The 24,118-nt window shown below is 36.7% G+C and overlaps 3 protein-coding genes across 3 annotated transcripts; all 3 read right to left on the reverse strand.

Annotated features, from left to right (window-relative positions):
* Positions 1-1,229: 1,229 nt before the first annotated feature.
* LOC111783611 (protein NUCLEAR FUSION DEFECTIVE 4-like) lies at positions 1,230-3,005 on the reverse strand. The gene has a single exon (XM_087120469.1). The coding sequence runs from the start codon at positions 3,003-3,005 to the stop codon at positions 1,230-1,232; it is 1,776 nt and encodes a 591-aa protein (XP_086976595.1).
* An 8,652-nt stretch (positions 3,006-11,657) lies between these two features.
* On the reverse strand, positions 11,658-12,719 carry LOC147786508 (uncharacterized). Its single transcript, XM_087120470.1, has one exon. The coding sequence runs from the start codon at positions 12,717-12,719 to the stop codon at positions 11,658-11,660; it is 1,062 nt and encodes a 353-aa protein (XP_086976596.1).
* A 3,517-nt stretch (positions 12,720-16,236) lies between these two features.
* On the reverse strand, positions 16,237-22,473 carry LOC147786509 (protein NUCLEAR FUSION DEFECTIVE 4-like). Its single transcript, XM_087120471.1, has 5 exons — positions 20,760-22,473; positions 18,410-18,599; positions 17,745-17,822; positions 16,664-17,523; positions 16,237-16,379 (listed from the first exon to the last, which is right to left on the reverse strand). The coding sequence occupies exons 1-5, from the start codon at positions 22,471-22,473 to the stop codon at positions 16,237-16,239; spliced, it is 2,985 nt and encodes a 994-aa protein (XP_086976597.1).
* Positions 22,474-24,118: the final 1,645 nt, after the last annotated feature.

Below are 24,118 nucleotides of genomic sequence, written 5' to 3' on the forward strand. Positions count from 1 at the left end.
TCTAAGCCGAAGGAGTTGTTTGCTGCAGGTGTGCCACGTGGTGCAACATGAGGCCGAAGCATGTGTAGGTGACTTCGGGTTGAGGCGCGAGTTTACAGATCACGAGTCATGGGTCGCAGGCGCTGCAGGCTGCACGACTGACCGTAGGGGTTTGGCCCCAGTGCGCGTTGGTTACAGGTGTGGCAGGTCACCGGGTGCGAGTTGCAGACATGGGTCGTTGCAGGTGTAGGCCGAGTTATCTGGGCTTGTTCCTGGGCCTCGATCAATTGATGGTGAGTGTGGTACTGGTTGAGTTCGACTCGAATTCAGATCCGTCATTTTCGATGCCGTTTCCCATCCTTTGTGTCTTGAAAACACATATATATCCACAGATCCACAAATCTCTAAGGAAACCGGGACATCTCTCTTGATACCGATGAGATGTATGTAAAGGGGAATGCGGAACGTACCTTGGATTAGCGTACAATGGTCGAGGATCCTTTTTGTGGTGTGAATCGAGCGTTTCGACGTCGAGTTTGGCCGTATTGGTCTCGCCGAAAAACATCTTGACAATATCATATTGTAATCCATCTCCATACATACCTATAAAATTCTGACCTAATATTTCATTCAAACTAGTTCAATACTTTTAAATTATCTCATAACTTTTGTGCATACGATTGTTCTCAAACTTAGATTTAAAACTTTCCAATTAGTGCTAAGAAAGAGAGGTTTTTACATTTCACTACTTCCAAAGCTTATCTTCTACTGAAGTCACTGGTGTGTGTCGTTCACAAATTATTTTTACAATGTTTCAACTTTTAAGGTCTTTAACTTTTAACTTTTATATATATATATATATATATATATATATATATATATATATATATATATATATATATATATATATATATATATATTTCATACTTATATTTTAATTTCATATTTTGACAAAAAAAAAATTTTGACACTACCACTTATAATATCTATAGTATACTATAAGATATGGTCGTTTATCAAGCTTCTTTTGTCATTTTCATTTTGAAACTACTTACTCGTTAGTATCAATTGGTACATTCATTTTCATCTATATGGTATGAATAAAGAATGAGAGTATTTCTGACAAAGAGTTTGTGTTCAACCTGAAGTTGATTGGATACATCAAATTTCAATTTCAATTATGTGCCCAAATAAAATGTTTGAGGCAAAGAATACAATACTAGACAAGATTTGGCGACACAATAACTACATTAAGACTTGAGAAAATTATACTTGGGTGGCATATCCATCCGTGCTAAATTGTCATCACCTTTCTTCCTGTCATCTATACAATAGAATTCCATATCCGATTGAGGAATCCACATGTCCTCTCTATACCTATTATAAACGTCGCCTTTGTAAAAGTCTCGAGTCCTATAAGCCAACACAAGCGAAGCCACTGCCCCGAACAATACCACCACAGCCAAAATCAAGAAAGACCCACTAAAGCAATGAGTGCCCGTGCAAGTTAGCCCCTTCCCGTTCTTAACTCCACCAAGCTTTGCTGCTTCAATGTCATACAACTTCCCAATTACATCAACGTTCAGTATGTAAGATCCAATTGGGACAGCCAATTGCCCACAATTGAAGATTGTCGAGTAATATTTGAGGCCGAATAGTTCCGAGATTATGGCGAACAACATTGGAACTTGCGCTCCGAACCCGAACCCAATGATCAAGGACGCTGCGTAAACGGAGCCCTTATATGGGAAGGCAATAAAGAGAATGCCAACGCAAGTTAAAATATGGGAAAAAGCGAACATAAGAGGACGGGGTAATTTGTATTTGGTCATAAGCGCTTCTGAGATGAAACCGGAGAAGACCCGACCGAAGAAATTGAATATCGAAACCCATGAAACGAATATGCTTATTGATTGAGATGGATAGCCAAGTGATTCACCAACTTGACCTAAGTTATCAATGGCTGCAATTGATGCGCCACAGGCAGTAAGTGTGGCTATGAAAACAAGCGCCATGTCTTTGCTGAATAAAGCTTGTAAAATGGTGAAATCTTCACCTCTTTGTGGCTTTTTGAATGTCATTGAGAAACACGAGGTTGAAGCTTCGGGAATTTGCTGTATTGTGGGTGGGGCTTTGGGGGAAGGCTCGTGCTCCGGCATTAAAATGGGGACGGTAGGATTGTTATTTAGGGTTTGTTTGTTGAGTTTGAAGAGCATGAACTCTTCTCTAATGGCTATCAAAAGAGGGATAAGCAATAAGCCGATGATGACGGTGGCGCCGCTCATGTAAGCTTCTTGAGTAAACACTGTTTGTTTTTGGGTTATGGTTAAGAATAAGAGAAACAGCGCCAAAATTATGGACACATAAAGCAAATGGTAAAGAACTCTAAGCTCATCTGGATGTTTACGGACTTTGATTGGTCGAATTGAGAGAAAAAACAACATAGACACAACCGTCGGTAGCCAAGAGAGAAGAAGCACCAAATTGGTTGGGTTATCATGGCCGTAAAGAGCTAAATAGAATTGAGTCAAAATAGCACCTCCGAACCCAACGAAACCCTTGAGAAGCCCGAGAATGATGCCTCGTCGGTCCGGGAAGTTTCGAACGCTCGTGACCAAAACGGCGGTGTTGGCGAAATTTTGTGAATTCGCAGCTACGCAGATGAAAAGGAACATTTCCCAAAACGGGGGCTTGGCGATACGGCCGGTGATGGAGAGCCAAATCATGAAGTAGCTCCAGAAGTTGAGAGCTGAGCCGACGAGGAATAGAACCCACGGTGGAGCAACTTCGCCGAGAAGGCCAGCAAAAACTCCGAAGTTTGAGCCGAGATCTTTGGCGAATCCTAATGTGTTGATTTGTGTTTGATTGTAATCGAATTGCGACTTTATTGCTTTCGAGTATGTTCCAAAAATGTAGGTTGAACCCGCGCCGATCATGATTAGAAAGGAGGCGAATACCGCAAACCATCGTCCTTCTACGACTTGTTTGATAAAACGCCAGCTTTCTGGTAAAGAGTTGTTGGCCATTGCTACAGAGAATGGTTGGTAATGGAAGAGGAGAGCTGCTTAGAAGATTGGAAGTGAGAATTGTGTTTAATTTGGTGGGTTAATAAAAGGAATTCAGTTCTTTAGTTTGTGTAACAAATACCTATCTCATGTGACATTTGTATAATTTAATGTTGGAGAATTGTCGTTCAATGATATCACAACAACTACAGCTAACCTTTTGTTGGTTATCAAACTTAACAAAATAGAAAAATCTTAGAATCTCACAACTCATACATTCGATACAGATTCGATCGAGATGAAGAACACGAAAAGCAAAATAGAGAATATATCAATAATAAATATATTAGTGACAAAGATATATTATTTAACACTAATGTTTTATACTTGAAATAAATTTTGGATAAGTGCTCGTTTGATGTACTATTGATAAATCAATGTTATGCTTAAAATTGCTTTTTTGGATGAGTGTTAATATACTACTGATATATTACTCGTATGCACTACTGAAACATCATTGATTTACTTTATATTGAAAATATAAATCGTATACCTATATTATTACTTGGCTAAATTAATAAAAATATTATTGAAGTTTGCACTTTGTATAAAAAGAATGCACGTCAACTTTCGAAAGTTTCAATAATACTCATACACTTCCAAAAAAAAAAAACCTTAGTTTTAAATGGAAATCGTCGCCATTTTGTTTTAAAAATATGATTGAACTTTTAAGATGGTTTACAAAATACCTTTTAACTTTCATAAATCACTTAAGTTTTCAAAAGTTTTATTAATATCTTCAATTTTTTTTTTAAAAATATATTTATTAAAAAAAAAAAAAAAACAAAACACCTTTTACAATTAGTATTAAGTTTAAAAAAAAATACTCATGAACCTACGTAGATTTCTCTATACACATTCTATGAATTCTCTCAAGTTTTTCCTCTTTTAATCTCTTGTGGATTTCTTTCCATAGGTTTTTATAACTTTTTTATTTTTATTTATTAATTTATTTATTATGTTCCAAACAAAAATTAATGTTCATTCTTTTAAAAAAATATGTTGTAATCGATTTGTTGATATGGTTCTCTAGTCAAGGAAATGACTGATTATGTTTTAGATGAAGTCCTACTCATGTGGAGTTGGTCACTCTTCGGGATGCAGTGGAAAGGGGGAGGAGATTCTCAAACGAAAAAAAGGATCCAATAACTTCGAAAGGATTGAATGAGGAGCTGTATGGAGTGAAAATTTCATGTACGATTCAATCCAGTAGCCATAAGGGTGATTTTTCTATCAACTTTTTCACTATCATCAAAAAAAAAAAAAAAAAAACACTCTTTTCTTTCTTCTTTCCTCATCTTTTTTTTTTTTTTTTTCCAAATGGCCAATAAAATTTTCTTTTTGAAAAAGTAGGGTGAGTGGCTAAATAACAATGGACAATTCTTTTTGAAAAATTCAGGGAATCTGCTAGTTATTTATTATTTATACTGTTTTAGAAGATAAAAGGGATCATTTCTATTTGATAAACTACATTTTTATTTAAATTATAAAAATTAACATGTTGATTTTCATTCCAGGTCACTTTGGACATTTCAAAAAAGAGTCTGTATAACAAATATGTGAAATAAAAGACGTTGATATTCTATATATAAACCACTAATATTTCAAAAATCTTAAATTTCAAACTCCCTTCTCCAATATCCACAAACAATTTTCTTTGATAATATTAATAAATCAAAAGAATGAAACATCTACAATTCAAAATTAAAAGATTAAAAGGAAAATAGAATGTCCTAATGTAAGTATGTTTTTGTTGAGCAGTTTCTCTTATTTACTTTGTGAGTCACTTTTCTTTTTGTGTTCCTTATTTTTATTATTGAAAGAATTTAATTTCACGTTCGACTGCGTAATCTCCATATCATCTCTGTATTTCTTATATACATCACCTTTGTAGAAGTCTCGAGTTCTATAAGCTAGCACAAATGAAGTCATCGCTCCAAACAAAGTCACTATAGCCAAAATCAAGAACGAATCACTAAAAGCAATGAGTTCCGGTGCAAGTTAGGCCTTTCCCGTTCTTCACATTTCCAATTTTAGTGGCTTCGGCATCATAAAATCTCCCTATTACTTCCACATTCATTATATAAGATCCAAGTGGGATAGCCAATTGCCCACAATTGAGAAGTGTTGAGTAATGTTTGAGGCCGAAGAGATCAGAGATTATGGCAAATATCAATGGAGTTTGGGCTCCAAGGCCAAACCCAATGATCAACGAAGCTACATAGACTGAATTTATATAAGGGAATGCGATGGAGAGCAAGCTGGTGCAGGTGAAAAGTTGGGTAAGACCGAACATGAAAGGGCGAGGTAATTTGTATTTGGTCATAAGGGTTTCAGAAATGAAACCAGAGAAGACGCGACCAAAGAAATTGAATATGGAAATCCATGAAACAAGACTACTTATGGAATGATTTGGATATTTAAGTGACTTGGCGATCTACCCAAGATTGTCAATGGCTGCAACGGACGACCCACATGCAAAAACAGTTGCTATGAAAATAAGAGCCATATCTTTGCTTAGAAGAGCTTGCAAGATGCTGTAATCTTCTCCTCTTTGCGGCTTCCTTACATTTTTGAGACACTCGGCAAAGAAAGTTTTGAAATTTCTTCAAGTTGCTCACGGGCAATCGAAACAATAATAGAAGGATTCATGGTTTGTTTACCGAGTTTGAAGAGAAAAAGTTCTTTAATAGCTATCAAAAGCAGACATATTAAGACGACGATGACCGCGACGCCACTGGCATAGCCATGTTGAGAGAAATCAATGTTTCTCTAGGTTATGGTGAGAAACAAGAGGAACACCGCTATTGCTATGGACACATAAAGCAAGTGGTAGAACACTTTGAGCTCCTATGGATGGTTCCGAGCTTTGATTGTCTGAATTGGAAGAAAACACAAGAAACATACAATGGACCAGGGTAGCCATGAAAGGAGGAGAAGATCGATAGAATTTTTGTTGCCATAAATTGCCAAATTAATTTGAGTTAGGATGACCCCACCAAGGCCAACGAAACCCTTGAGAAGGCCCAAAATAATACCGGGTTGATCAGGAAAATTTCCGACGCTGGTGACCATAACAGTGGTGTTGGGGAAGTTATGTGAATTAGAAGTAATATAGATGTAAACAAACATTAGCCATAAATGGGGTTTTGGGACGTAGTTAGAAACAGAGAGCCAAATCATAAAGTAGCTGAAGAAAATGGAGGATAAACCCACAAGGAAAAGCATCCACGGCAGAGCCACCTCGGCAAAAAGTCCGACAAAAACTCCGAGGTTGGAACCGAGATCTTTAGCGAATCCCTAGGTATTAAGTCGTCAAATTTTGTTTTTAAGAGTTTGGAGTATGTTCCGAATAAGTAAGGTGAACCACAATCGATCATGATCAAAAAAGAGGTGAACACTGAAAAATCATTGTCTTTCAACAACTTGTTTCACAAATAGTCAATTTGTCTGCTCCACAATTGTCGCCCATGGTCACTGACTGAATTAATGGGGGCTAGAAATTGATTATTACTTAGGAATAAGAGGAGTCGGCGTTGGCTGAAAATGAGAACGAGAACCAAATGAAGAATGAAGAATGAAAAATTGGGAATGAGATTATGGGTCCCAATTTTGTGCCCAATAAAGGAAATTCAGTTCCACCATCTATGTACCAAACATCTTACCTAACGCAACATAGGTAGAGTCTTATGATGGAAAATGGTTTTGTAAGCTGAACCAAACAGCAACTTCCTCTCCTACACCCGGTCAACCATGAGCTTTTCAAGTGAAGTTGGACAAGAAGGATAAAAATAAATAAACCCCCAACAACTCATCCTTCGATAAGCAGTTCTTGGTGTCATCCATACATTTTCAACTCTCTAACCTTCTATTTCTTTCCCCTTCCATCTATATCTTTATAAATATGTTCACAGCAACATAATTTCATGAAAGATAGTAATTTTTTTTCATTAAAAGTAGGGAGAACTAAAAATTATATATGACAAAACCAATGCTAAATAGTATCATCCATCTACTTTGAGGTTGGGGCTTGGCGATACCGCTGGTGATGGAGAGCCAAATCATGAAGTAGCTTTAGAAGTCGAGAGTTGAGCCGCAAGGAATTGGACTCACGCGGAGCTATTTGGTTGAGAAGGTTGGTGAAAATTTCAAAGTTGGAGCCAAGATCTTTGGCAAATCCTAAGGTGTTGATTTGGATGTTGGATGTATCCTGCGATCCAAATATGCCAAAACAAACAGTTGAAGTAGGAAGAACAACTTGAGGGAGAAGAACTTTTAAACATAGGAACCTTAATCATTTGTGTGTTGAGATATGATTCAAAGTATTCAAACTATCAAGATTTTAGGAGGTTGTGAGTAGATTTTAATTTATGTACGATTTCCATAATTTACTATTTCTGTTATTGTATAAACCAATAAATATTGGAATTTTGTAACTCTTTAAACATCGAGTAAACATTGAGTGAGAAAACAATAATAAGCATGGTGGCTTTGATCTATTTTATCTTTTCCTATCTCTTTCAATATTCCTTTCCCAACAAATTTGGTATCAAAGCCAAGTTCCTGTCAACACGAGCGTGAGTGATTATTTTTTTCACAAAACGAAAATGGGAGTAGTTGGTTTTTCTTTCTTCGCACCGCTATTACCATTTTTTAATGGTGAAAAATATGAGTGGAGTATCAAGATGAAGACCTTGCTCAATCGCAAGAGCTATGAGACTTGGTGGAGCACGGGTTTGTTGATGTATTAGAACCCACAATGGAAGAAAAGGAGAGACAGAAACCAAGAAAAACGATGCTAAGGCTCTATTCATTATTCACCAAGCAATTCATGAGACTATTTTTTCACGAATTGCAGCCGCAACCACATCAAAGCAAGCTTGGTCAATTCTATAGAAACAGTTTTAGGGAGATTCAAAGGCCATAACAGTGAAATTGCAATCTCTAAGACGAGATCTTGAAACTCTGCTTATGACGAATGACGAATCAATTGTTGACTTCTTATCAAGAGCAATGGCAATAGTCAGTCAGATGCGTACCTATTGAGAGAAAATTTCAAATGAAACAATTGTAGCTACCATAGAAGAAGCTAAGGATCTATCAATAATCTCCATTGATGAACTAATGGGCTCACTTCATGCTCATGAGTCAAGAATCAATAGATCACCTAGAGGAATGAAAAAAAGGCTCTACAAGCAAAGGAGACAGCCAACAACGGAGGCAATGAAAGAGAAAATATTCATTTAGCAAGTAGAAGTCGTGGAAGAGGAAAATTTCGCAGCTTCCATGGTGGTCATGATAATAGGAGTAGATGGAGAAATGATGGACAAAGGTAGTTCAATGAACAAAGTAATATAAGAAAGGTCATACAATGTTACCCTTGCATAAGGTATGGGCACACAAAAGCTGATTGTTGGTATAAAAATCAACAAATGAATTTTACAGCAGAAAATAAAGAAGAAGAAGAAAAACTTTTTATGGTTGATATTAATCTAAAGAAAGGTGACTTATGGTTGTTGATAGTGGATGCTCAAATCGTATGACATACATCAAATCTTTATTCCAAGAGAACCATATGACAGGCATAAATATTTATTCCAAAAGCTTGATGAGACACAAAGAATGAGAAATAAAAAAGAGATACAAGTTGAGGAAAAAGGCATGTGAAAGTCGAAACCAGTCATGGTAAGATAAAACTATTAGATAGTGATACAAAAGAGACTACAATTGAAGTTTCTCCTGATGAAGAGACAAGGGTCTACTCTAGTACATCTCCTAGTGCTTCCACTACAACACAAAATTTGTCAAATTCATCATCTTCAACATCACTAAACAACAACTCTTCTCTTGAAGAATTTGTGGAGAATTTGTGGATGAGACACCTCTAAGGAATTATAAATCATTAGCTGACCATATGCATCATGTCAATTTGCTCTAACTATTTCAAACCCTATGAGTTATGAAGAAGCACCTGAAAAAAAAAGAGTGGAAGAAAGTAAGAGATGCAGTCCATTGAGAACGATGGAACATGGGATAGGGCTGACTTACCAAACGAAAAGTTTATGGAGATTTACATGGGAGTTCTAGTCCATTGTGGTGGCCTGTATATCAGTTTGATGGAGATTTACAAGAAGAAGTCTATGTAACACAGCTAGAGGGATTCATAAACAAAGGTATACAAGCTGAGATAGACATTAAACTGCTTTGTCAAAAGAAAAGTTCTACTACTTGACAATTACTTGACATCTGCAACTTTGAATTAAGAGGGAGTGTTGAGATATGATTTAAAGTAGTTGAAATATGATTCAAAGTATTCAAATATCAAGACTCTAGGAGGTTGTTAGTAGATTTGAACTTATCCACCATTTCCATAATTTGTCTACCATTTCCATAATATACTATGGTTACTATATAAGTCTTTCAATATTGGAATTTTGCGAGAAAACAATGATAAACTATTGTAACTTGATCTATTTTATCTTTTCCTATCTCTTTCAATATTCCTTTCCCAACCTTGTGATTTTCAATTCTATTTGATGGTGCGAGAAGACCACATCTGATAAGTATTTATAGTGGAGAAAACACATACTAGTTTCCTAAACTTTCTCCTCAATTTAAGAAGCACTAACCATCTTAGTAATTAAAGCACTAAACTTGTCCACAATTTTGCAACCATTAACAATTCTCCTAATTTTGCTACAACTTGTTCTACAAGCCTACTAACAATTCTCCTAAAGTTACTCCATAAGTTACTAACTTATTCTACTAAGTCATGTTTATTAGCTCCCAATCCCCTTCGTAAACTTGATTTTGTTCGAGATTCTTCACTCCCCACAACTCTCTCGTCTCTACAACCTTAACTTATTCTACTAAGTCATGTTTATTAGCTCTCAATCCCCTTCGTAAACTTGATTTTGTTCGAGATTCTTCACTCCCCACAACTCTCTCATCTCTACAACCTTAACCCTTGTTAGGGTCTTGGTTAGAATATTCGCACGTTGCTGTCTAGTGCATACGAACTCCACAACAATTTTATCTTTTCTCTATTGGATTTGACCTAGAATTCGAAAGATGTTGAAACAAGTAAAAGAAGCAAAGTAAAAATTTGAGGGTAGATCTTTTTGGAACAAAGAAAACTTAAGCACTTAGCTTTTCAAATCTTTTTGTTGTTGTGAATAGAGCATAAATCTGATAAGTATTTACAGTGAAAAAGAACTAACCAGCTTTCTAAATTTTTTCCTTGAACCACTAACAATCTTCCTATTTAAAGTATAAAACTTGTTCACAATTTGACAACTACTACCAATTTCATGCTCCATAAGTTAAAAACTTTTTCTACCAATTCTACTAAAAATTCTCAAGAGTTACTCAATAATTTAGGAACTTATTCTATTAAATCAAGTTTATTAACTCACATTCTCGACACACTCATAGATGAAGTGGAAGTGAATGTCAATGCATTTGTTGCGTTTGTGAAATATTGGATTCTTCATAAGTGTAATTGCAGATTTGTTGTTGACGCAAAGAGTTGCTTTAGTTTACTTCTACTCACTTTGCTCAACAAATTCATCAAGCACAATGCTTGAAACAATACCACAGTTGCTGAAATGAACTTGGCTTCACATGAAGATAGTTGCACAGATCGCTGCTTCTGTTTCCGCCAATAGATCAAATTTTTGTTGAGATAATTCTTGCGGTGTTTTTTCTATCATCAATGTCTCCAATTAAAACACTATCGTAAAATCGACTAGTTCTTCAGAATCTTGCCCTCTTTAATACTTCAGTCCGTAACTTGTTGTTTCCTTCACATAGTGGAGAATGTGCTTAACCGCTTAATGATGCATCGTAGTGAGCTTTTCTATGTACCTACTCACCATTCAAACAACATATGAAAGATCGATATAAGTATGAGTCAAGTACCTAAGACTTCCGATGGCGTGCCTATACTCAGTAGAATTCACCAAGCTTCCTTCAACATCTTTCTCGAGTTGTAACTTTGCTTCCATGAGATACTTGGTTAGGTTGCACTCTACTTCTTAATATAGGGCGATTGATTTAGCATGATGAAATCTTTTCTTTGGTGTACTTTAATATCGAAGTAGTAGTGAGTAACCCGAGATCAGTCATCTCTAATTCTTTCATCATTTGCTGCTTGAACTCTTTGACTCCTTCCACACTTGTACCTGTGACGATTACAATCATAACTATTGTTTTTTAAATTATAGAAATTATCGAGCCGATTTTCATTCCAAGTCAAGAGTGGCCGTCCATATTATGTATATCTAAAAAAGAGCGTTATTGTACATATTGTTGGCATATCAAATGTAAAGTATGTCAATGGTAAGAAATAAAAAGACAGTTGATAGTATATTAACCACTAGTGTTTCTTTTTGTACTCATTGTTCTTATCATCGGAAGAATATAATTCCATGTTCGACTGCGTAACCTCTATGTTATCTCTGTATTTCTTATAAACATCGCCTTTATAGAAGTCTCGAGTTCTATAAGCTAGCACAAACGAAGCCACCGCTCCAAACAAAGTCACTGCAGCCAAAATCATGAACGATTCACTAAAGTAATGAGTTCGAGTGCAAGTGAGGCCCTTCCCGTTCTTCACATTTCCAATTTTAGTGGCTTCTGCATGTAAAACCTCCCTATTACTTCCACGTTCATTATATAAGATCCAAGTAGGACAGTCAGTTGCCCACAGTTGAGCAGTGTTGAGTAATGTTTGAGGCCGAAGACATCAGAGATTATGGCGAATATCAATGGAGTTTGGGCTCCAAGGCCAAACCCAATGATCAACGAAGCTACATAGCCTGAATTTATATAAGGGAATGCGATGGAGAGCATGCCGGTGCAGGTGAAAAGTTGGGTTAGACCGAACAGGAAAGGGCAAGGTAATTTGTATTTGGTCATAAGGGTTTCAGAGATGAAACCAGAGAAGACCCGACCAAAGAAATTGAATATGGAAATCCATGAAACGAAAATACTTATGGAATGATTTGGATATTTAAGTGACTCGGCGATTTGCCCAAGATTGTCAATGGCTGCAACGGACGACCCACATGCAGACACCGTTGCTATGAAAATAGGAGCCATGTCTTTGCTTAGAAGAGCTTGCAAGATGCTGAAATCTTCTCCTCTTTGCGGCTCCTTAGATACATTTGAGACCCTCGGCAAAGAAGTTTTTGAAATTTTCTCAAGTTGTTCAGGGGGAATCGAAACAACAACCGAAAGATTCATGGTTTGTTTACCGAGTTTGAAGAGAAAAAGTTCTTCTTTAATAGCTATCAGAAGAGGCAGAAAGATTAAGACGACGATGACCACGATGCCACTGGCATAGCTAGCCTGAGAGAAAGCAATGTTTCTCTGGGTTATGGTGAGAAACAAGAGGAACACCGCTATCGCTATGGACACGTAAAGTAGGTGGTAGAACACTTTGAGCTCCTGTGGATGCTTCCGAGCTTTGATTGAACGAATTGGAAGAAAACACAAGAAACATACAATGGATGGTAGCCATGAAAGGAGGAGGAGAAGATCGATAGAATTTTGGTTGCCATAAATTGCTAAATTAATTTGAGTTAGGATGGCCCCACCGAGGCCAACGAAACCCTTGAGAAGGCCTAAAATGATACCGCGTTGATCGGAAAAATTTCTGACGCTAGTTACCATAACGGCCGTGTTGGGGAAGTTTTGTGAATTAGAAGTAATACAGATGTAAACAAACATTAGCCATAAATGGGATTTTGGGATGTAGTTAGAAACGGAGAGCCAAATCATAAAGTAGCTGAAGAAATTGGAGGATATCCCCACAGAAAAAAAGCATCCAAGGAGGAGCCACCTCGGCGAAAAGCCCGGCAAAAACTTCGAGGTTGGATCCGAGATCTTTAGCGAATCCCAAGGTATTAAGTTGGGTTTGATTGTAGTCAAATTTTGTTTTTAAGAGTATGGAGTATGTTCCAAACAAGTAAGGTGAACCACAACCGATCATGATCGGAAAAGTGGTGAACACTGAAAACCATCGTCCTCCAACAACTTGTTTCACAAATAGCCAACTTTCTATTTCACGGTTGTCGCCCATAGTCACTAACTGGACTAATGGCCGCTAAAAATTGATTATTACTTAGGAATAAGAGGTGTCAGCATTGACTGAAAATGAGAATGAGAACGAGGAATACCGATCTAAGAATAAGGAATAAGGAATAAGGAATAAGGAATAAAGAAGAATGAATGAAGAATGAAGAATGAAAATTGGGAATGAAATTTTGAGTCCCCAATTTAGTGCCCTATCAAGGAAATTCAATTCCAAACATCTTAACTAACCCAATATAGATAGAGTTGGTTGATGGAAAATGGTTTGGCAAGCTCAAACAAACAGCAACTTCCTCTCCTACACCATATATATCTTTTTCACAATAATATAATTTCACAACACTATAATTTCATGAGCTACTCCATCTTCCTTTTTAAACTCTTCTGGTGGATCTCTCCAAACTTCTCTTTTTTGTTTTTAATCTTATTCTTGTGAGATATATATTGTATTATGAGGATATTGTTTTGAGTATTCAAATGGTAAATCCACTCTTCAAAAATGAGCTGTGATGTATTCCTCAAAATTTCAATATCAGTAACGGTTTGATCTTGAGTCATAGAAAGGATTGAGTTTGCTTTTAAACTCGTAAAAAGAGTTTGCAACAATTTTACTCTGATATGTGGAAAGAGTCAAAAGAAAGATTTGACTTTGATCCAAGGCTTATAAAGACTACAGTGTTATATTCTCTTACTCTTCTTTGTTTAACTGTGAAATTAATATTGTGATTTATTTCCTATTTTAAGTCTTTCTTAATTATTTATTGTTTTGAACATATTTTAAGTCTTTCTTAATTATTTATTGTTTTGAACCTACTTGATGTGTAATTGTGATTTTTAATGGATCTAAAAAGCTTGATAATTTGAAAAATTAAACCTATTTAAATACTTTTTTTTTTATTTAAAACCCTATTCAATTTCTAGGGTTGCCATATCCATCCAATGAATATGAAATCACAAAGTTCCTTGAAGAACATCAGATCCTTAGGGTTTAGTATAGGATCCTTAAGATAAATTAGTTAGCCACTTTATTTATGCCATGTGGTGATCCTGTTTATCTTAAAATTATGATGCACTACTTTGTTTTAGTTCTAATATTGAATGATTTGCTAAGGTCATCGTGGAATAAATTTGATCAATGTCGAATTTTTATCTACAAAAGATTAGTTGGTGAACAGATCCATGACGTCGTGTCAAGTTCTAAGAGGGAACGACCCTTGTGTCTGACAACTATTAAGTACTCATATGGCCTCTCTTCCATTTGGGAGGCGAAAAAGTAGGAGCTCTAATGGGAGACGATGTTTATTTTAACATATGATACCAGCACATATCAAGTTCTATTCTTGAGCATAATTCATTAGAGTTCAGTTCTTCCCATTTTCATATGTTTTCCACCCAACTCACTTCAACTTTTTTCTTCATCAAAGTCGAAAAGTTCTTCACAAAAAAATCTATAAAAAATAAGTTCATACCATTTAATTAACCATGAAAAACTTGGCTCAAATAATTATGAAAAACTTGGCTAAACTTGGCTTTTCAAAAGTTATTTCCCTTCGATTTTTTAAAAGAATTGTCCTTTTAAATGTAACCGTCTAAACCCACCACTAGTCGATATTGTCTTTTTTGTGCTTTTCTTTTCGAACTTTCCCTCAAGGTTTTTAAAATGCGTCTGCTAAGGAGAGGTTTGCCCGAGCAACCGCTAGCAGATATTGTCCTTTGGACTTTCCTTTTCGAGTTTCCCATCAAGGTTTTTAAAACATGTCTGCTAGGGAGAGGTTTTCACACCCTTGTAAAGAGTGTTTCGTTCTCCTCCCCAACCGATGTGGGATCTTACAATTCACCCCCCTTTCGGGCCAAGCGTACTCACTAGCACTCGTTCCCTTCTCCAATCAATGTGGGACCCCTCAATCAACCCCCCCATTGGGTCCAAAGTCCTTGCTGGCACACCGCCTCGTGTCCACCCCCCTTCGGGACTCAACCTCCTCGATGGCACATCGCGTGCACTTCTGCCCTGCCTCAGTTCTACAACTCGCGTGCACTCTAGTCCCACAAATCGAACTCGATCACAATTTTGACCTGTACGTGCCATTGTCTTTAGCTTGGCTTAGCTTCAAATCGACTCAGTGCTCCACGACTTCTAATATGCTTATTCGGGTTGGATTAAGGTTTTTGGCCTCCTTCCGTACGTTTTTGGCCCTTCTAAAGCTATTTTGACCTTATTAGAGTCCTTTAAAGTTAGTATGACTTATAAATGGCCAATATAAATTATATTTTAAGCTAAATGTGATATGAACGGGTACTTTTAGGTAATTTATGTATGTCATATGTCTTAATATGTTGTCGTGAGTTACATAGGTTGAATTGAATTTCGATTCAAACAAGTTTTAGGATTGTTGAGTGATTTGGGCATAGGCCAGCTAGGTAAGTGGCTCTATTATTGACTTAGTTGGATAAATTGCATAATGTATGATGAGTCGTGCCCTGTGGCCCCGACACGTGTCGTATGTATACATGATATGTTAAGTTATGCTATATTGTTCGATGTTATGCTTTGTTATGTCATGTTATGCTATGCCACATTATGTTATGATATATTAAAAGGATAGATCCCATCATGTTCCATGTGTTTTGCATTACCCGACCACAATAGTGGGATTATTTACTGAGTATTTCTTAAAACACTCAAGCCATGTGCTACTCTTACATTTTAGGTAAAGGTAAGACCCCTATAAAAATGACAACCGCGTCAGGGTGGAGGTCATGAAACCAATGTTAGGGTAGCTGCATTTTTGTCTATTTGTAGCCTTAGGTTAGATTAGGACATTATTTTGTTTTCCTGATGTTGTCACATTTGTTACGACATTTATTTTCATTTTATATATATTTTTGTATGTTGTTTTAAAGATTATTACTTGGAACACTTAAGTCCATGACCTCGTTTATGAACTATTTTAAATGAATGATTCTGCACTTAACAGTTATATGATGTTTGTAATAGCGGTTTGCGGCTTTATTTTAGTAAAAAGGTGGTTATAATTAGGAGAAAAATAATTTTTTTTATACTTCATGTCGGTCGACAAAAAGATCTTCCCAAGAAATTTTATCTTAAAAGATCATTAGAGATAAAGCACGCAGGATTTACAGCTTGTACCCTTCCGGTTAATCCATAAGGATCGGATACCCATATTCCCGGACCATACAATCCGGTTACATGAAATGCACCAAAACCAAAGCAATCCAACCCTGAGAGAAATAAATGAATTCCAAAAATCTTCAGCAAATCCAAAGAAGGCAATAACTAGAGAGTTCAATTTTTAAAAAGACCAAATCCTGTCGATTTAAGACGTGAGCTCACGTTTTAGAAGTTTCTCTAAGAATTTTTAAATTTTTATATATTTTTTAAATAATTTAGAAAAAGAAAAATGTTTGGTCTACATAAATGAAATGAATAATTACATTAAAATGAAAATTAATAAAATTTAGTACAAAAAGGTGGTGGGATACAAAGAAAGAATCCATCCTCTCACAAAAGATGAGCATGAGGGTTTGAAAGACAAATGGTTTGAATTTAATCTCAATGCTCTTCTTGTTATCTAAGTGATAGAACTCCATTTGAGTTTGTGGAATCCATATCTCTTCGTGAAAGTTTTTATACACATCCCTTTTGTAGAATTTTCGAGTCCTGTAAGCCAACACAAACATAACCAGGGCTCCAAACAATGTGGCTGCAGCCAATATTGTGAAAGACCCACCAAAGCAATGAGCTCCAGTGCAAGTTAACCCCTTCCCCGCAATCTGCTTATGTTCACGTAAAGCTTCCATATCGTACAACTTTCCGACAACATCCACGTTCAGTATGTAAGACCCAAGTGGGGCTGCCAATTGCCCACAATTGAACAGCGTCGAGTAACGTTTAAGACCAAACATCTCAGATATTACGACAAATAGCATTGGATTTTGAGCTCCAAATCCAAACCCAATAATTATGGCAGCTAAGTAGACGGAGCCTGGGAAAGGGTAGGCGATGCAAAGCTGGCCAATGCAAGTGATGAGAAAGGAAAAAGCAAAGGTTAGAGGACGAGGCAACTTGTATTTAGTCATGAGGGTTTCTGAGATGAAGCCAGAGAAAACTCGGCCGAAGAAATTGAATATGGAAACCCACGAAACAAGGATGCCTATGGCTCGTTGTGGGTAGCCAAGTGATTCCCCAGCTTGACCTAGATTATCTATAGCAGCCAGAGAGGACCCACATCCAGAAAATGTAGTTAAGCAAATAAGAGCCATATCTTTGCTGAACACGGCTTGCAAGATGGTGAAATCCTCCCCTCTTTCAGGCTTGTTCCATATGTTTTGGCAACACGAGGGCGAAACCTCGGAAACTTCCGAACTGGCAGAGGTAGCGAGGGTAGGAGGGTTTTGGTGAAGTTTAAAGCAAAAGTGCAACACTCAGACGATTCTCATAATGCTTCACATATTACATCCAAACTCGTAATAATCACATTACTAAAATTCAGTCATGGAAAGCTGCCACCTAAGGTAAATTCACTAGCATGCATGCATTCCAAGCAATCCCTACGAGTATTGCTTCCTAAAAATACGGTGACTTACATGATTGACGCATGCCCTTCATTTAGCGTTTCTACACAAATAGCATTTCTAAAAATACTGATTTTCTCCAATAAGGTCCTAATTCACATAAAAACATGGTTAGGATTAGAATGGGGATAAAAATCGGACAAATAGAAATCGAACGGGCCTAAAAGGAGCTTACACGCACCTTCCGCGCACCCCGAGTGCCAAGGAGGATTCCAATCGCAGGTCTCACACGCGAGTCACGGACTAGGTTTTGGATGGCAGTTAAGGTTGGACAGCGGGTCGACTGCTTCGCTGGGTTGTGGATCGTTACTCGAGTTAGTGGGTTGGGTCAGACCGTCTTAGAAAGGACAAAGCTGCATTGCTCCACGTGGCATACGAATCGTGGCTCCACCCAAAACTTGACTCGTGTCCCTCTCTGGTCTCGACACGTTTCTCCTATCGCCCTCCCTCTCCCCCTCCCTCTCTAATCAAATTTTTGGTTAGATTTTTTCCCATTTTCTCTTTTTTCATATCTTTTGATCCAGAATCCAAATCTGATATAGTTTCGTCGGTAAAGTTATAGACCGTGATTTAAACTGGGTCTGGATATTTTTTTTCTTAAACTTTACTTTAACATAGACCAAAATAAGAGAGTTAAAAATAGGTCGTTCGCCTCCTTATAGTTCTTGGAAAGAGACCACGAAATATCGATATCAGTCACATTTCCCGGGCAAGTTTCTTCACTGATCTTGTAGAGAAATCCTCCTATATGAACATATTCACGAGTCGCAAATGGTGGTCTTGGATCTGAAGAACACCAATAACTCACCTCACGGACCTTCTCGGTTTGTTGACGGAAGAAATGGGACTCCGACCTCTTGAACCTCACTATAACTCCAAGAAAGAGGTCCATGAAACTACATCAAGGTTGAGGGCGAATTCCGGCGGTGGTCCGGTGAGTACTCTAGCCACTCTTTCTTTCTTCTCTTCTACTTCTCTCAACTTTCCAACTTTTCTTTCTTTTGCCGGTATTGTGTTAAGACCAATCAAGACCCATAATGGGCCCAAGGACAAAATGACCCATAAGTTGTTATTATTAGGAATTGTTGGGATATGATAGCTTATGAGCATGATTAATTTAAATAGCTAGAGTGCATAATTAGAATGCTAGACTCAGCATATTGATTTGCATGTTAGAAGAATACTTGTCAAAAGACTCCATTCTTCCAGAACTAAATGTTTTAAGCTATATAAGAAGATTTTTGCTATGCTAGAAACTTTGATTTTAGTTAAAACACTAATAATATGATTTCAAAATTTAAATCCTTGCACAAACTTGAATAAGAAAATTATGATAAGATTAGAGCACTAGAACTAGAGTTATGTCTGTTAGGACATTTTCAGTGAATCAAAGGCCAATGGATCGTGAGTTATGCTTAAAGAACTGAACTTTAGTGCACCTAGATTATAATTAACCCCATGAATTAGTCCAGAAAGTCCTTAATACAAGTACCTAGTTTACAATTATAGCATGTAGGAGAACTTGGAAAGCTTATCTTGCCTATTAGCAGTGGTGAATGATATCACTAGAGCCAAGACCACTTCATATTCCCTCTAGGAAATTATTAATACTCAGGGACACAAATAGACCTAAAAATACCCTGTTTAGTGGTAGCTTCATGATGAGTACTATTGAGTTTGACTCAGTTTGGTCATAGAGGTAGTGCATTGAGGTTGTTTAGTGTTAATGCTTTTATCATGTATGGAAATGGTTAAGAGTCTCTAAATAGGATTTTTTTCCATAAACCCATCTCAAGCAAGAGAATGGGCAACACAGGTAGACTCAGTAGTTTGTCTCCACACGAGGTCTTTCCTCCATTTTAGTGTGACGTTATGGTTTTGGAGGGTTACCAACTATCCTTTTCATAAATGATGTTCAAGATTCATGATGTCATAGCATCCTTCATGTTATTATGTTTGATGAGGTTGCTCCTCTTCAATTTAGGATACCCATAATTTACTTACTAAGAAATGTAAGCTAGTTAAGTAAGTTGTTCACTCTAAAGCTCAATTAGGCCCTTCAGGAGATCCTGCGACACCAGGTTACGTGAACTTCCTCTAAACCACATTTTGGTTTACGGCATGCATGGAAACTACCTTAGGTACTTCAGGAACTCCCAAAAGCTTAGCTAGTTGTACAACTTAGGTCTGAACTTCCTAGATTTTAGACGAAAGCCAATGATAGCTAACTAAGTCATGGATGCAATTAAGAACTTATAAGTAGATTACTTATTGAGTTTATTTATACCCACAAGATATTACCTTTTTCGTTTTTTAGGTGATAGTTGATTTATTAGTCTAGGTGGAAAATTTGTGGGAGTTATGTGGCCAAGAAGGAGGCTTTTCCTAGGGCGTCAATCTTTTTGGTACTTGATTTGTATTTTGTTTAATTAAATCTCAAATGGTACATTCGATATCTATTTGTCAGTCCTCTTGCAATTTTTTATTTGAAGTTTCAAAAAACGAGTCACGGTAGAACATAGATGTAAGTCATGATTTAGATATTTTATGTTTTGAATGTATACTTTGTTTTTGATATGTTTGTTAATGATTTCCACAACCTACTTTTTGTAAATTTTTGTTGAATTATATAAAAATCTATTTGATTAACTATTATTTTTAAATTATAGAAATTATCGAGTCGATTTTCATTCTAAGTCAAGAGTGACCCTCTCGATTTTGTATATGGCATATATATGGCATATCAAATGTAAAGTATGTCAATGGTAAGAAATAAAAAGATAGTTGATATTAAATATATCAACCACTAATGTTCCAAAATCATTAAATTTCAAACTCCCTTCTCCCATGTCCACAATTTGTTTTACTAGTCATGCAACTTTCTTGATAATAAATTTATAAATGGTCACGTATTAAAGAAATCCTTATAAAAGAATGAAACACCAACCACACAAAATCAAAAGGCTAAAACTAAAGTAGAATGTCCTGAAGTAGGTATGCTTTTGTTGAGTAGTTTCTCTTATTTACTTTGATCATGAGTTTTCATTTTGTGTTCATTGTTCTTATCATCGGAAGAATATAATTCCACGTTCGAATGCTTAACCTCCATGTCATCTCTGTATTTCTTATATACATCTCCTTTGTAGAAGTCTCGAGTTCTATAAGCTAGCACCAATGAAGCCATCGCTCCAAACAAGGTCACTGCAGCCAAAATCATGAACGATTCATTAAAGCAATGAGTTCCAGTGCAAGTAAGGCCCTTCCCGTTCTTCACATTTCCAATTTTAGTGGCTTCTGCATCGTAAAACCTCCCTATTACTTCCACATTCATTATATAAGATCCAAGTGGGACAGCCAGTTGCCCACAGTTGAGCAGTGTCGAGTAATGTTTGAGGCCGAAGAGATCAGAGATTATGGCGAATATCAATGGAGTTTGGGCTCCAAGGCCAAACCCAATGATCAACGAAGCTACATAGACTGAATTTATATAAGGGAATGCGATGGAGAGCAAGCCGATGCAGGTGAAAACTTGGGTAAGACCGAACAGGAAAGGGCGGGGTAATTTGTATTTGGTCATAAGGGTTTCAGAGATGAAACCGGAGAAGACTCGACCAAAGAAATTGAATATGGAAATCCATGAAACCAAAATACTTATGGAATGATTTGGATATTTAAGTGACTCGGCGATCTGCCCAAGATTGTCAATGGCTGCAACGGACGACCCACATGCAGAAACCGTTGCTATGAAAATAAGAGCCATATCTTTGCTTAGAAGAGCTTGCAAGATGCTGAAATCTTCTCCTCTTTGCGGCTCCTTACATACATTTGAGACACTCGGCAAAGAAATTTTTGAAATTTCCTTAAGTTGTTCACGGGGAATCGAAACAACAATAGAAGGATTCATGGTTTGTTTACCGAGTTTGAAGAGAAAAAGTTCTTCTTTAATAGCTATCAGAAGGGGCAGACAGATTAAGACGACGATGACCGCGACGCCACCGGCATAACCAGCCTGAGAGAAAGCAATGTTTCTCTGGGTTATGGTGAGAAAAAAGAGGAACACCGCTATCGCTATGGACACGTAAAGCAAGTGGTAGAACACTTTGAGCTCCTGTGGATGCTTTCGAGCTTTGATTGTCCGAATTGGAAGAAAACACAAGAAACATACAATGGAGGGTAGCCATGAAAGAAGGAGGAGAAGATCGATAGAATTTTGGTTGCCGTGGATTGCTAAATTAATCTGAGTTAGGATGGCACCACCGAGGCCAACGAAACCCTTGAGAAGGCCCAAAATGATACCGCGTTGATCAGGAAAATTTCCAACGCTAGTGACCATAACGGCGGTATTGGGGAAGTTCTGTGAATTAGAAGTAATATAGATGTAAACAAACATTAGCCATAAATGGGGTTTTGGGACGTAGCTAGAAACGGAGAGCCAAATCATAAAGTAGCTGAAGAAATTGGAGGATATCCCCACAAGGAAAAGCATCCACGGAGGAGCCACCTCGGCGAAAAGCCCGGCAAAAACTCCAAGGTTGGAGCCGAGATCTTTAGCAAATCCCAAGGTATTAAGTTGAGTTTGATTGTAGTCAAATTTTGTTTTTAAGAGTTTGGAGTATGTTCCGAACAAGTAAGGTGAACCGCAACCGATCATGATCGGAAAAGAGGTGAACACTGAAAACCATCGTCCTTCGACAACTTGTTTCACAAATAGCCAACTTTCCGTTTCATGGTTGTCGCCCATGGTCACTAACTGGACTATTGGGCGCTAAAAATTTATTATTACTTAGGAATAAGAGGTGTCAGAATTGGCTGAAAATGAGAACGAGAATGAGGAATGAAGAATGAAGAATGAAAGTTGGGAATGAGATTTTGAGTCCCCAATTTGGTGCCCTATAAAGGAAATTTAGTTCCAAACATCTTACCTAACGCAACATAGATAGAGTTTAATGATGGAAAATGGTTTCGCAAGCGCAAACAAACACTAACTTCCTCTCCTACACCATATATCTTTTTAGATATGTTCACAACAACATAATTTCATGAAATATACCATTTATACGATGATTTTTGCTACTCCATCTTCCTTTTTAAACTCGGCCTAATTTATGCAAAAGTTTTTCCTTTCTTGAATTCTATACTTTTCTAAAGTTTCTGTGTTTGACTCTACAAACTTTCGCTTTTTATTTCTTAATCTTCTTTAGAGATAGTTATATTATATTTTGAGTATATTGTTTTGAGTATTCAAATGGTAAATCTACTCTTGACCTCAGCTATTTAAAATTTCAACAACTATAACGGTTTGATCTTAAGTCTTATAAAGTATTGAGTTTGCTTTTAAACTTGTAAAAAGAGTTTGTAGCAATTTTACTGTGGAAGGAGTGAAGTAAGATTCTTTTCAAAATTCTCTAGGTACTTGGTAAGTGGAGTAAGTCGAGTTTGATCGAACCAGTGTAAGGGATACAATGTTAAATTTTCTTACTCTTCCTTATTGAACTGTGAAATTAATAGTGATTTATTCCATATTCTAAGCCTTTCATAATTATTTATTGTTTTGAATAGAGTTATAATGGATCTAAAAAGTTGGATAATTATGAAAATTAAGCATATTTAAATACTTTTTTATTTAAAACCCTATTCTCCCTCTAGAGTTGCCATATCAATCCAATAGATGTGACATTTGACCACAAAGTTGCTTAGGGTACATCTGATCCTTAGGGTTGAGTATAGGATCCTTAAGGTAAATTAGTTAACCACTTTATTTACGCCTATGTCGTGATCTTGTGTATCTTAGAATTATGAGGCGCTACATTGTTTCAGTTCTAATACTGAATGATTTGCTAGGGTTATCGTGGAATAAATTTGATCAATACCGAATTTTTATCCACAAAAGATTATTGGTGAACAGATCCATAACGTCGTGTCAAGTTCTAAGAGGGAGCGACCCTTGTGACTGCCAACTACTAAGTACTCATATGGCCTCGAAAAAGTAGGAGATCCATTGGAAGACCCATATTTATTTTAACATATGATACTAGCACATATTAAATTCTATTATTGAGCATAACTCATCCCATTTTCATATGTTTTCCACTTAACTCATTTCAACTTTTGATGAACAAAGTTAAAAGTTTTTCTCAAAGAATCTATAAAAATTAAATTCATACCATTTAATTATGAAAAACTTGGTTAAATTTGGGTTTCCAAAAGTTATTTCCCTTCTCTATTTTCTTAAAAGAATGTCCCTTTAAAAAGGGTTTTAAAATGGGTCTCCAAAGGAGAGGTTGTTGAATTCTACCACGAGCAGATATTGTTCTTTGTACTTTCCTTTTTTGGGCTTCCCATCAAGGTTTTTAAAACATGTTTGCTAGGGAGAGGTTTACACGCCC

The sequence above is a fragment of the Cucurbita pepo genome, chromosome 20, assembly GCF_057944985.1.
Source record: "Cucurbita pepo subsp. pepo isolate OVF chromosome 20, ASM5794498v1, whole genome shotgun sequence".
Taxonomy (NCBI): Eukaryota; Viridiplantae; Streptophyta; class Magnoliopsida; order Cucurbitales; family Cucurbitaceae; genus Cucurbita; species Cucurbita pepo.

Excerpts from the sequence above, each read along its gene's own strand:
- LOC111783611 (XM_087120469.1), bottom strand. The coding sequence starts at position 3,005 with ATGGCCAACAACTCTTTACCAGAAAGCTGGCGTTTTATCAAACAAGTC.
- LOC147786508 (XM_087120470.1), bottom strand. The coding sequence starts at position 12,719 with ATGGTAACTAGCGTCAGAAATTTTTCCGATCAACGCGGTATCATTTTA.
- LOC147786509 (XM_087120471.1), bottom strand. The coding sequence starts at position 22,473 with ATGGGCGACAACCATGAAACGGAAAGTTGGCTATTTGTGAAACAAGTT. Across the intron at positions 18,600-20,759 it reads AATGAAAACTCATGATCAAA|TGAGGTTCAAGAGGTCGGAG; the intron begins GTAAATAAGAGA and ends TTGGAGTTATAG. Across the intron at positions 16,380-16,663 it reads AACCCTCATGCTCATCTTTT|GGTTGGATTGCTTTGGTTTT; the intron begins GTGAGAGGATGG and ends TATTTCTCTCAG.